General features: G+C 31.2%; 2 protein-coding genes across 2 annotated transcripts; one reads left to right on the forward strand and one right to left on the reverse strand.

The window, feature by feature from the left end:
• The first annotated feature begins 1,367 nt into the window (after positions 1-1,367).
• On the forward strand, positions 1,368-3,223 carry LOC7453932 (transcription factor DUO1). Its single transcript, XM_002301211.3, has 3 exons — positions 1,368-1,658; positions 1,899-2,148; positions 2,360-3,223. Exons 1-3 carry the CDS (start codon positions 1,450-1,452, stop codon positions 2,825-2,827), a joined length of 927 nt encoding a protein of 308 aa, XP_002301247.3. The 5' UTR covers positions 1,368-1,449; the 3' UTR covers positions 2,828-3,223.
• Positions 3,224-3,488: 265 nt separating this feature from the next.
• LOC7453933 (uncharacterized) lies at positions 3,489-5,567 on the reverse strand. Its single transcript, XM_002302473.4, has 4 exons — positions 5,087-5,567; positions 4,378-4,536; positions 4,185-4,293; positions 3,489-4,001 (listed from the first exon to the last, which is right to left on the reverse strand). Exons 1-4 carry the CDS (start codon positions 5,432-5,434, stop codon positions 3,796-3,798), a joined length of 822 nt encoding a protein of 273 aa, XP_002302509.1. The 5' UTR covers positions 5,435-5,567; the 3' UTR covers positions 3,489-3,795.
• Positions 5,568-11,537: the final 5,970 nt, after the last annotated feature.

The following is an 11,537-nucleotide window of genomic DNA, read 5'->3' on the forward strand; positions in this document are numbered from 1 at the left end:
AAAGGTTATACAGAGAGGTCCTTCACTTTCTTTTTGAATAGCATTATTATAAAACCTCACTTAACTAGTCGACTTGAGATCCAGTCTTCTTAGTTTAGATTATGTTTTAATAAAAATTAATTTGAAATTAACATAATGATGTTAATCACTGATTTAGTTAAAATTTAATTTGATTTAAAAAATTTCTTTAAAATATTTCTTTTTTTACTTTTAAAAAATTTTAAATGAATTAATCAAAGATTAACTCACTCAATCTATAACCTAAGTTTTAATTAAATCATAAACCAAATCAAATTTAGATGAAGAGATGATGAAATAATATAAATATCTTTAATTTTACCAACATCAGTATAGTTTTGGTCGACAAGTGAACTCGAGTCTGTTCCTTTTCCATGTCCTTTAAAAAGTTTCTTATTTCTACCTTTTGAAGTTACGATGATGATGACTATTAAATTTAACCCGGTTTAGTAAATCAACATAGTGACATGTTGACTTAGTGTTTGATCACAACTGAGTTTAGATTTAAATCATTTTGAAAGTTTATTCAGTCAAATTTTGATGACCCAGTGATTAATCCACGTTCTAATTAACCCATTCAAATCCAAATAAAACTCGGTCGGGTTAACTCAAAGAAATTTTTTAAAAAAAAAGTATAAAAAGATGTTATTTCATTTTATTTTTTTAATTTTGTCCAAAGTAATGTTGTTTGTGATTTTTTTAAATTAAAATGATATTATTTTAAGATAAACTCAAGTTAACGTGTCGACACATGAATTGACCTGATAAACCTATTCGATCGGTCAGGGTTTTGTCAATCCCATTTAGCAAATTGAGATTTAATGCTTTCTGGTAAGTTTTTAAAGAAACCATTTACACCTGCAGCGAACCTCTCTCGTAAATCTCCTTTCAAACATCATTTGAATTTGAGATGATAAAGTGGAGAGCAAAACCATTTACCATCTAAACTATCACCTTAAAAAGATTAAAAAGTTTGATATATATATATATATATATATATATATATATATATAAGAGCCATGTTTCTACCAATCTCTTTATTTGCCCAATTTAAATTAATATATGAAAAGGAATTTTAATTAGGCTGCAAAATTCCCAGAACAAAAGGGCAAAAAACCCAGTTTACAAGAAAGGGCCTAAAACCCAAACTAAATCTGGACCCAAAGGTTACAAAGAAGCAGGGACATAAAGGTAACTTCATTACCAATTTGAGCTAGAGAGAAAATTGGAGAATGTGGGCGTATTGGTGGAGGCCTGGAGGGTAGTGGCCATAACCGCCTTAACTGCCACTTCTCCAAAACATACAAAAATAAAGAAAAGAAAAAACATTTCTTTCTCATCTTCATAAACATCATAGAACTTCTCTGTCGCAGAGAACAAGCAGCAACAACAACATCAAAATACAAAGACACGGAAGAAGAAGAGAAGCAAATGCCTAGTATCCGGAAAATGGAAGGATTTAAGAAGGAAGAAATAAGAAAAGGGCCATGGAAAGCAGAAGAAGATGAAGTGCTGATTATGCATGTTAAAAAATATGGTCCTAGAGATTGGAGCTCTATTCGGTCCAAAGGCCTTTTACAACGAACTGGCAAATCTTGTCGTCTTCGTTGGGTTAATAAGCTTAGACCCAACTTGAAACAGTAAGTAACTTCAACTTTTTAAACTACACTTTAATCAATTCCATTTTGAACTTGTTTGCAATTTTAATCACATGCATGTTAGTGATGAATTATCAAGATTTTGATTCTGGGATGTTTTAGATTCTCTTTGTTGATAGTACATTGTAGCAATGGTTGATTGTCCAGAAATGGGCAGTGGTGGTATTTTTATTTCCTTGATTTTTGTGTTTCTGTCTTGTGTCTGTGTGTGTGGTTTTATAGCGGGTGCAAGTTTTCAGCCGAGGAAGAGAGGGTGGTGATAGATTTGCAGGCAGAATTTGGGAACAAATGGGCTAGAATCGCCACGTATTTGCCTGGAAGGACTGATAATGACGTGAAGAATTTCTGGAGTAGTAGACAGAAGAGGCTGGCTAGGATTTTGCAGACTTCAGGAACACCTTCCTCTTCTAATTCCAGGCCACAGAAGAGTAAATATGAAGTTCCCGTCTTTCAAGATGTTCCCACTTTGGAGGTAATTGGAAAATTTTGTGTCCTCACTTGCTTTCATAGAGAATTTTGGGATTTTTTAGTTGCTGCACAAAAAAAAAGGTTCTTGTCTGGTCTTTGTCGAGGACTTTTGATAGTATTTGATTGATTGACTCTACGAAGAGTCTTGTCTGTAAGTTTTTCACCTGCTATGGAAGGATAATTTACTGTTTCCCCTTTGTTTATCTTGTGTGAAGGCTCCAATGTTCAGTTCTTCAATGGAGGAAGAGTCATCCTCGAAGGCTTGTTCATCATCCTACTTGGATAACCCTGAACATATAAGAATGATGCCATTACCGTCTCTGGTTAAGACTGATTTTCCAGACGGTTATGCAAATCTTGGTCAGTATGAGCCCCTGTCAACGATTCCCTTCCCTCAGATCCCACAGCCCCAACCAGGCCTTTTATTCTCACCAGAAAGCCATGAGCTCCTGGCTAGGCTGGATGACCCTTACTTTCTCAATGTGCTTGGAACCGCAGATGCTCCTGAACTTGGAGATGCAGCACAATTTTCACTTGGGCCTCCATTGTTTGATCCAGTATCAAGTTGTATGAATAGTGCAACGGATGTGAAGAATCATGTGACCCCAGATACCCTCTTCGATGAGTTTCCATCAGACATGTTTGATCATATTGAACCGCTTCCAAGTCCTTCAGAGTGGTGAAGGATTGATCACAAGGCTGTTTTTATGTGGGTGTAGAAGGATGACCTCTTGAATAGTTTCTCTGGGCGAAAAATTTGGCATGTCTGTCATGAGATTGTTGTTCAATTGACTTCTATTCTTTGCACTAACCTTCAGAACTATACATGTGATCTCTCTCTCTCACACACACACACTTATACAGATATGAAAATGGCTGCTAATCATGAAATTCCAGCCCATCTGTGCTTAGTTTTAGTATCTTGATCATTTTACTTGTTCATTTATTTTATTTATTTATTGGCTGTTCACTGATTCACGGATCCTGAGGTAAAGTGCAGGTGTTGCCTCGCGGGGCAGAGCATCACCTTGTCTCTTTCACTCGCTTTCACTCAGTTATACCAGCATCAACATCCGACTGATGGCAAGTTTGTGGTGTTGTGGGCTGATCTTGACATGTAGAATAACCCCATTTTTTTCCTATGACGATTGAAAGCAATGGTTTCAAAGAGATTAAACAGCTTCAAGCCATGCAAACTCCATCTTTCTTGAAAAGTTGCGCAGGATAAACCCCTAACATCACCTGTACATTAAAAGATATCATGAAGAAGAACACGTCCAAGTCCATCCTACCGTATGGTAATTTCTCAAACAAAAGAAAACCATCAAAACAAGGAATTCACCATTTTCTACAGAAAGGGAGTTCAATCAAGATTCATTTATAACGTTCAGGGTAACATTTAACAACACCAAAACCCAAAGAAAGTTTCCCTAATTGCCTCTTTTATGTTGTTTGCAATGAAAGCAATAACGGCTCAATTCTCTGATGGAACAATGGTATCTAATTGACCTTTACAATCAATTAGCCCTAACTTAAGAATCCCTTTGATCATAGCAGTTCTCCTAGAAACACAAGCAAGTGCGCTTAAGGCAGCCCCCAAAAGTTGACAGAAGAAATGTTTAAAATGGTTTCTCGCATTTAAAAAAAAAAATTACATGGCGCCAGTGGCCATAGGGTTCGCAGAACAGTAACTGATGCCAGATTGACCATTATGAGTGAGCACCTCAAACTCTCCAGCAGTAAATGACTTCTTTTCGTGGACAACAGATCTTCTTAGTTGTGAATATGCACAGTAATCTACCTCATAAACTGATATGTCTTTCAAAAATGCAGAAACTGAAACTCCTACTCCTTCCCCTGAATTTACAAGCGGTTAAACTTAAATCAGAACAGCTTATGAAGCACATAGAGAGTGTAAAACCTTATTTCATACATTTCCTACCATACAGAGACATGTTATGATCATAATCCAAAACACTAAGTTGATAAAATCAGAAGAGCATTAAAATTAAAACTAGTCCAACCAAATACTGATCTTACCGTGTGTGACAAGCAGCAAGTTTTCTGAAGGGTATTTATCCGTAAGCGCCTTAATGATTTGTTCATATCGAGTCCTTGCACCCATCACAGTCTCTTCCCATTGCGGCAGCTACAATTTCTCAAGAAAATAGCCAATATTAGACACTAGAAGTGACATGTAGGCGTGATCTTATAACCCTTCCACTATACTAACCTCTTCATACACTGGTTTCACAGCATGATCCACTGTCCCAGTTGGTAGCATAGCTTCAAGCTCAGAGATATTGAACCCAAAGTTGCCGTCTTTGGGCGCACAATCACTTCTGATGGCTTCCCTATTCAACATCTCACACAAACCATACTCAATAGAGACCTGAAAATGCACTATAAACAGTCAAAACGAAAAAGCTTTCAAACAAATAGAGATCCATTCAAACAACAAGAACACCAAAATAACTACAATCAATGATACAATAACACTGACTAACAAGATATAGAACTCCAAATGAGGAAATATTCATTTGAGAAGAACTTCCAGAAAATAAAAATAAAAATCCCAACAAAATTTAATCAAAGCCGTCATGACGTCATCAATTCCATGAACATTTTATATAAATTTATCTTAGTTCGTTTCATTGTATGTATCATATACATTGGTAACTGTTTCATTGATTTTAACTAAAACCCGACTGGACACGGAATTAGTTTCAAATCAAGAAAGCTGATCCGAGGATACGAATTGAACGCGTTAAAAATTATATATATAAAAAATACTTGATATCGATTAAATCTGAGCAAATATACTTAAAAATCATGATCACCGCAGATCAATCTTATATGCCCAATCATTACTTTGTAATCTCTAATTTAAAACGACGCCTTATTATAAATAGAAAAGGAAATAAGGAAAATAAACCACTCACCTTGAGTTTAGAGGAATCGATGGTGACACCGAGACTACTAACAACGTCAGGACCATCGTCGACGGCGCAGAGGGCAGAGACAACCTCGGAGGCGGTCTGGATACAGCGTAGGAAAGGAGAAACAAAGACCCGGTGGATAGGGAACCCAAGATCCGTTTTAAGTTTCCGACCAGTACAAAAAGCTCTGATCCGACCCGCTTCCACGAGTGGTGGATCCCACGGTCTAGTGGCTGTTGTGACCCATAACGGTTCGAGGCTGTCGATCCGGTCACCGTGTCTCATTACGACAACGTTTTGCAGGTGTATAGAATCGTTGATGGTGTTATTTTCTGGTAAGGGAGCGTCCATGTTTGTGAGCTTGGACGTGCAGCTTTGAGAGGAAATGTGCCGTGATTATGTAGGGAGAGGAAGGGACTTGAGAGTTTTTTCAGGTGTGTTTCGTTGACGAATATAGTAGCTGAAGAGCACTTCCATGATCCCATCTTGTTACTTTTCACGATCCGTGTTTTGCCGCGGCTAGAATATTGTTTTTTTAATAAAAAAAAAAAATTAGATTGTGTTTTTTCAATAGAAATTTTAATTATAAAAAAAATTATACATATATTTAATTAAATAAATCAATAATTATTTATATTAATAAATACAAAAAAAAGTATTAATATGTCTTTGACTCGTCTAGTTGCAATAATTTTTTTCTTAAACAAATAAATTAATGTGTAGATTATTAACTTGCTTTTTGATAGCAAGATAAAAATAAAAGTGTAAATTAAACGGTTAGTGTTTATATATAATAAAATATAATAAATATTGTATGCATTGATAAAAATATGTAAGATTCCAAGCTCATTTTGAATGTAGTAGAAAAATAAGATAATATTGTAATTGTTATATTAAAATATTATTTTCTTAGTTTTTATATAATATTTTTTCAAAAAAGAAAGTGTAAAGAGAAAAATAAAAAAAAATTACAAAATAATGAAGATAAGAATAAAATAAATTATATAAATAGACCAAGTGATAAATATTCAAGGTGTAAAAAATAAAAAATAATATTTTGTTTCAAAAAAATGTAAATAAAAAAAGGAAAAACTAGAAAAATATTATAAAAACAAAGATAAGAAAAAAATGATGATAAAAATTTCAAGTATAAATAGAAAAAAATATAAGAAAAACTTGTTTTCTATAAATATTAAAAAAACCTAAAAATTATATATTTATCATCGCTACAGTAAAAATTAAATAAAGAAAAATTTAATTGTATTATTTCTACTGTAAAAGACCATTTCCTTTTAATGTAAATATAACTAGTTTCTTGGTTAGTGGTTTGTGTTACTATCAAAAATATATTTAAATAAAAAAAATATTTAGCATTGTTATTAAACCTTACTCAACATGTCAATCTTGAATTCTTTTAATATGACATTTTACTTGGCACGAGTTTTAAATTAACTACTATGAGAGTTATTTCAATGTGATATAATCAACTTGATATATTAAAGATAGTCCAAACGACCCATAAAAGGTATGGTTTGGCTTTAAAATTTTCAAGATAATGTTTTTTTAATTGAGATGACGACATATTAGATCGACTTGGGTTTCGCTATTTAATATGTCAAATCCATAATCTAAATCATGGATTTCACTAGGTTTAATAACTTTATTTTTTAAAGTTATTTTTTATTTAATGACAGGATAACAAAAATACACGCTCGTAAAATTAAGCGTCAACCAAATACAAGGATGTTTATTTGATAAAAAAAACAAATTGAAATAAATTATGAAGATTAATTTAAAATTAATCAAATATTGAATGATAATATCGAAAGAAGAAAAGTCAAAAGGGATTCAATCAAAAGAAATAAAAAAATTGGAAGATGGGATTTTTAAAATAATAAAGTATTTGGTATTTTTATTAAACTAGATCTAACAGGTTAACCTTGAAATTTCCTGACTCGACTCCTTACCCAATTTGGGTTTAAAATTAATATGCCTATGCATGACCCAGTCGACTTCATGGGTCTAAAAACAACCCGAGTAACAGGTAAAAGAGTGATTTGGCTTTTTTAAAAAATCAAAGATGACATATTTTACTTTAATATTAAGACCATAACATATTAGATCAAATTAGGCTTCATAACTTGACTCGTCAAACCCGTAACTCAGATCATGGATTTCATTGAGTTTGAAAAAAAAATTAATTATTTTTATTCAATAACATGATAACAAAAACAAAAGCTTGCAAAATTAAGCATTAATTAAATATCAGGATGTTTGTTTGGAATTGTGATAAGTTTATAAAAAGAAAATTAAAATAAATTATGACAATTCAAAATCAACAAAATATTAAATGAATTTTTTTAAAAAAATCATTCAATAGAAGAAAAAATTGAAAGATATCATTCACAAAAAGAGAAAAAAAAAAGAGAGTACAAGATCATCTTCTTCGTATGAATAGTCTAAGAGATAAGGAAACCTAACTTTTCTAATATAGTAGTTAATTTTTATTTATTTAATCAGAGAAATTTTGGCCTACATAATTACAATTAGAAATGATTGTTCTTTTCCCTAATTTGTCTTGTTTTGTTAATAATTTTTTTATTATACAAGTTTAAAGAATGGTTGATATAAGGTAAGATTATTGAACCACTTAATTAAAGAATTATTTTATATTATATCAAAATCTATTTTTAAAAGTATAAACTATTATATTAGGTTTTAAAAATATTTTTTTTTTGTTTTGATAGTTAAGATATTATGAGAATTTTTCTGATGTGTTCTAACTAACTATAACTAAAACTGATTAGTGTTTCACTGTAACGTGAAATACTGTTAACTGTGGATAGCAATGTTTTGCACTGTAGCGCGGGTACTGTAGGTTGTGAGTGCTTGCACCGTGGACTAGACTGTTGATGGGGGCATGTGGGGAGGTTGCAACCTGCAGAACCCAAGAGTTAGATTGGAGGAGCGCCCAGGGGGGCTGCAGACACCTGATGCGTGGCTGCTAGGCCCGGGAGCTAGACAGGCCACGCCTGCTGCCCGCACCTCGGGCTGCAACCACCTAATGCTCGGTCTGCCTAGCCTTGGGCGCTTCAGCTGCCTGCTTGTGTGCTGGGACGCCCCAGCGTACATATGGCGCTTCGGCTCCTGCCTCAGTGCTTGGCACACCCCTGCGCACATGTGGTGCTTAGGCTGCTCTGGACGTGACCCATGCCCGCGCCCCACTTGGGGACACCTGACGCTTGGGTCATGATGCTGGACCCAAGGGGAATGGGTCTGGCGTCAGGACCCACGATGAATGGGTCTAGCATCAGGACCCAATTATTATTGGATTTTAGGATTCTAAATATTATTATTTGTTTTAAAAATATTATTATTATTATTATTATTATTATTATTATTATTATTATTAAAATAATTAATTAATTTCAAAGAAAATATTAGTATTAATATTGAAAACATATTATTATTTATATTATAAATTTGTATAGTATTTTTTATAAAAATAAAAAGTGAGCCTGCAGTATTATTACAAATATTCAACAATTCGAGGTATTAATATAAAAAATATTATAATTTGTGTTGTAAATATTATTTTTTTTCTTATAACAGAAAGTATTCATATAAAACATATTATTATTTTTCTTATTATTCAAAGTATTCATCTCAAAATATTATTATTTTTCTTATAATTCAACATATTCATATCAAAGATATTATTATTTGTGTTATAATATTATTATTTTTATAAGAATTCAAATTTTTAATATAAAAATATATTATTAATTGTGTTATAAATATTATTATTTTTACTATAATTAAAAGTATTGATACTAAAAATATTATCTTTTGTGTTATAAATATTATTATTTTTATAATAATTAATATTATTAATCAAATAGTTACTAAATTAGAAAAAAAATATTCTTAATATTGAAAAACAACCATAGATTTGATTTGGAAGGTAATACTAAAAATTACTATTATTATTATCATCATTAATAAATTTTAAAAAACTATTATTACTATTGAAGAAAAACCACATATGGACACGTGGCACTTGGGTTGATACTTGAGGGCTGTGCTCACGCCTTGCGCCCACGTGGCGCTTGGGTCTTGCCTCTGTGCTGACCACACTCCTGCGCACACGTGGCGCTTGGGTCCTGCTTCTGTGCTGGACACACCCCTGCGCCACGTGGTGCTTGGGTCCTGCCTCGGTGCTGGCCATACCACTACGCCCACGTGGTGTTTGGGCTATTTGCTTGGGGCTGGGCACAACGCAGCGCACACATTGTGCTTGCGTGACTCATGCCCGTGCCCCACTTGGAGACACCTGACGCTTGGGTAGTGCAACCTGACCCAAGAGAAATTGGTGTGGCTTCAGGACCCAAGATCAATGGGTCTCACGTCAGGACCCAATTATTATTGGGTCCTCCATCAAGACCCAAGGTTCATGGGTTTTAGGATTTTAAATATTATTATTTGTTTTAAAAATATTATTATTAATAATAAAAAATTAATAAATTTCAAAGAAAATATTATTATTAATATTGAAAACATATTATTATTTATATTATAAATTTTTATGATATTTTTTCTATAAATAAAAAGTGAGCCCGTGGCGTAGTATTATTAAAATATTCAATAATTCCAGGTATTAATATAAAACATATTATAATTTGCGTTGTAAATATTATTATTTTTCTTGTAACAGAAAGTATTCATATAAAAAATATTATTATTTTTCTTATTATTCAAAGCATTCATATCAAAATATTATTATTTTTCTTATAATTCAACATATTCATATCAAAGATATTATTATTTGTGTTATAATATTATTATTTTTATAAGAATTCAAATTTTTAATATAAAAATATATTATTATTTGTGTTATAAATATTATTATTTTTACTATAATCAAAAGTATTAATATTAAAAATATTATCTTTTGTGTTATAAATATTATTATTTTTATTGTAATTATTATTATTAATCAAATAATTACTAAATTAGAAAAAAAATATTCTTAATATTGAAAAACAACCATAAATTTGATTTTAAAGGTAACACTAAAAATTACTATTATTATAATTATCATCATTAATAAATTTTAAAAAACTGTTATTACTATTGAAGAAAAATCACATATAGACACGAAGTACCATATAACACTAAAAATTTAAAAGGTAACACTACAAAAATATTCTTAATATTTTAAAACAACCATTGACCATCACTAAGTACCTCTCCTATGAACATTTCAATTTTAGAGAGTATAAATTTATCACTTTAAAGACTAATTTAAAAACATTATAGCTCAACAATGATATAGATATTAAATACATCTTAATATCAATCACATGAAACATATTGTTGAGGGCTAGAATTTTTCAACCATGTTCTTAACAACTTCTTTTAACAACCACCCCCACATGAATGAAAATCTTTTAATCAGTTTGAAAATGACTTGATGATTTGTTGAGAAATACTAATATGGTAAATTACTAAATCAGAATATGTAGCTTTTGACTTTGAACCTTTCTTAGTAAAATACTATCGGATTTACTTGCTAAATAGTGAACGCGATGTCTTGAACAATTTAGTCTTTGTGTAAATCAATATAATAGTACTCTCATAGTTCTATACAAAGAGATTTCTTTTGGTTCTCACTGCTGTGTTTTTTTTTGTCTTTAACAACTCTTAGATTCATGGATGCTTTAGAGAATTCAATCTTTTATCAAAATTCTAAAAAAAACACCTACATTTTTAACTCATATATATATATGTGTGTGTGTGTGTGTGTGTGTGATCTTTCATTAAAAGTATTATGTTATACTTCACTTGGTGTACCAAAATATGAAAATCATTAAGAGCACAACTCATATTTTTATCACGCTGTAGTTAACACTTATTTCATCATATAAATAAGCAAGAAATGATTTTTTTTTCTAATGTTACTGAGAATGTTACATGACTTAATTTTTTTATTTTAACCTAAATCTTGGGATCTTCAATCAATTAGATATGATTATCATCATTATACTCTTTCATCTTTTAAGACTTTAAATCCATTCTCATCGATAAATTATACACAAACTCTCTAAACAAACTTGTGGTTAAAGGATTTATAATATTTTTAATTGAATTTGAGGATCAAAATGATAGTTTTTTATGCTATTGATATAGTGAATTCCTAGGCGTTTTAGTTTATTTGGTAATGATACAAGTCTTTCTTTGCAAGAAAAGTAGAGTATTTGCATGCTTGATATTATGATAGCAGTTATTTTTTAAAATATTTTTTGTTTAAAAATATTTTAAAGTAATATTTTGTTTATTTTTTAAATTTATTTTTAATATCACACATCAAAAAAATAAAAAAAAATTCAAATAAAAAAATAATGTTTTTAAGAAAACCCCGTTTGTGCCGGCAAAAACAAACATGCACCATGTA

This window comes from Populus trichocarpa, chromosome 2 (genome assembly GCF_000002775.5).
Source record: "Populus trichocarpa isolate Nisqually-1 chromosome 2, P.trichocarpa_v4.1, whole genome shotgun sequence".
In the NCBI taxonomy this organism is placed as follows: Eukaryota; Viridiplantae; Streptophyta; class Magnoliopsida; order Malpighiales; family Salicaceae; genus Populus; species Populus trichocarpa.

What these genes read in the sequence shown, in the direction of transcription:
- LOC7453932 (XM_002301211.3), top strand. Translation starts at nt 1,450, where the DNA reads ATGCCTAGTATCCGGAAAATGGAAGGATTTAAGAAGGAAGAAATAAGA. An exon ending in CTTAGACCCAACTTGAAACA is followed by an intron (nt 1,659 to 1,898) that starts GTAAGTAACTTC and finishes GTGGTTTTATAG; the next exon opens with CGGGTGCAAGTTTTCAGCCG. An exon ending in AAGATGTTCCCACTTTGGAG is followed by an intron (nt 2,149 to 2,359) that starts GTAATTGGAAAA and finishes TCTTGTGTGAAG; the next exon opens with GCTCCAATGTTCAGTTCTTC.
- LOC7453933 (XM_002302473.4), bottom strand. Translation starts at nt 5,434, where the DNA reads ATGGACGCTCCCTTACCAGAAAATAACACCATCAACGATTCTATACAC. An exon ending in TCGATTCCTCTAAACTCAAG is followed by an intron (nt 4,537 to 5,086) that starts GTGAGTGGTTTA and finishes GTGCATTTTCAG; the next exon opens with GTCTCTATTGAGTATGGTTT. An exon ending in CTTGCTGCTTGTCACACACG is followed by an intron (nt 4,002 to 4,184) that starts GTAAGATCAGTA and finishes TTGTAAATTCAG; the next exon opens with GGGAAGGAGTAGGAGTTTCA.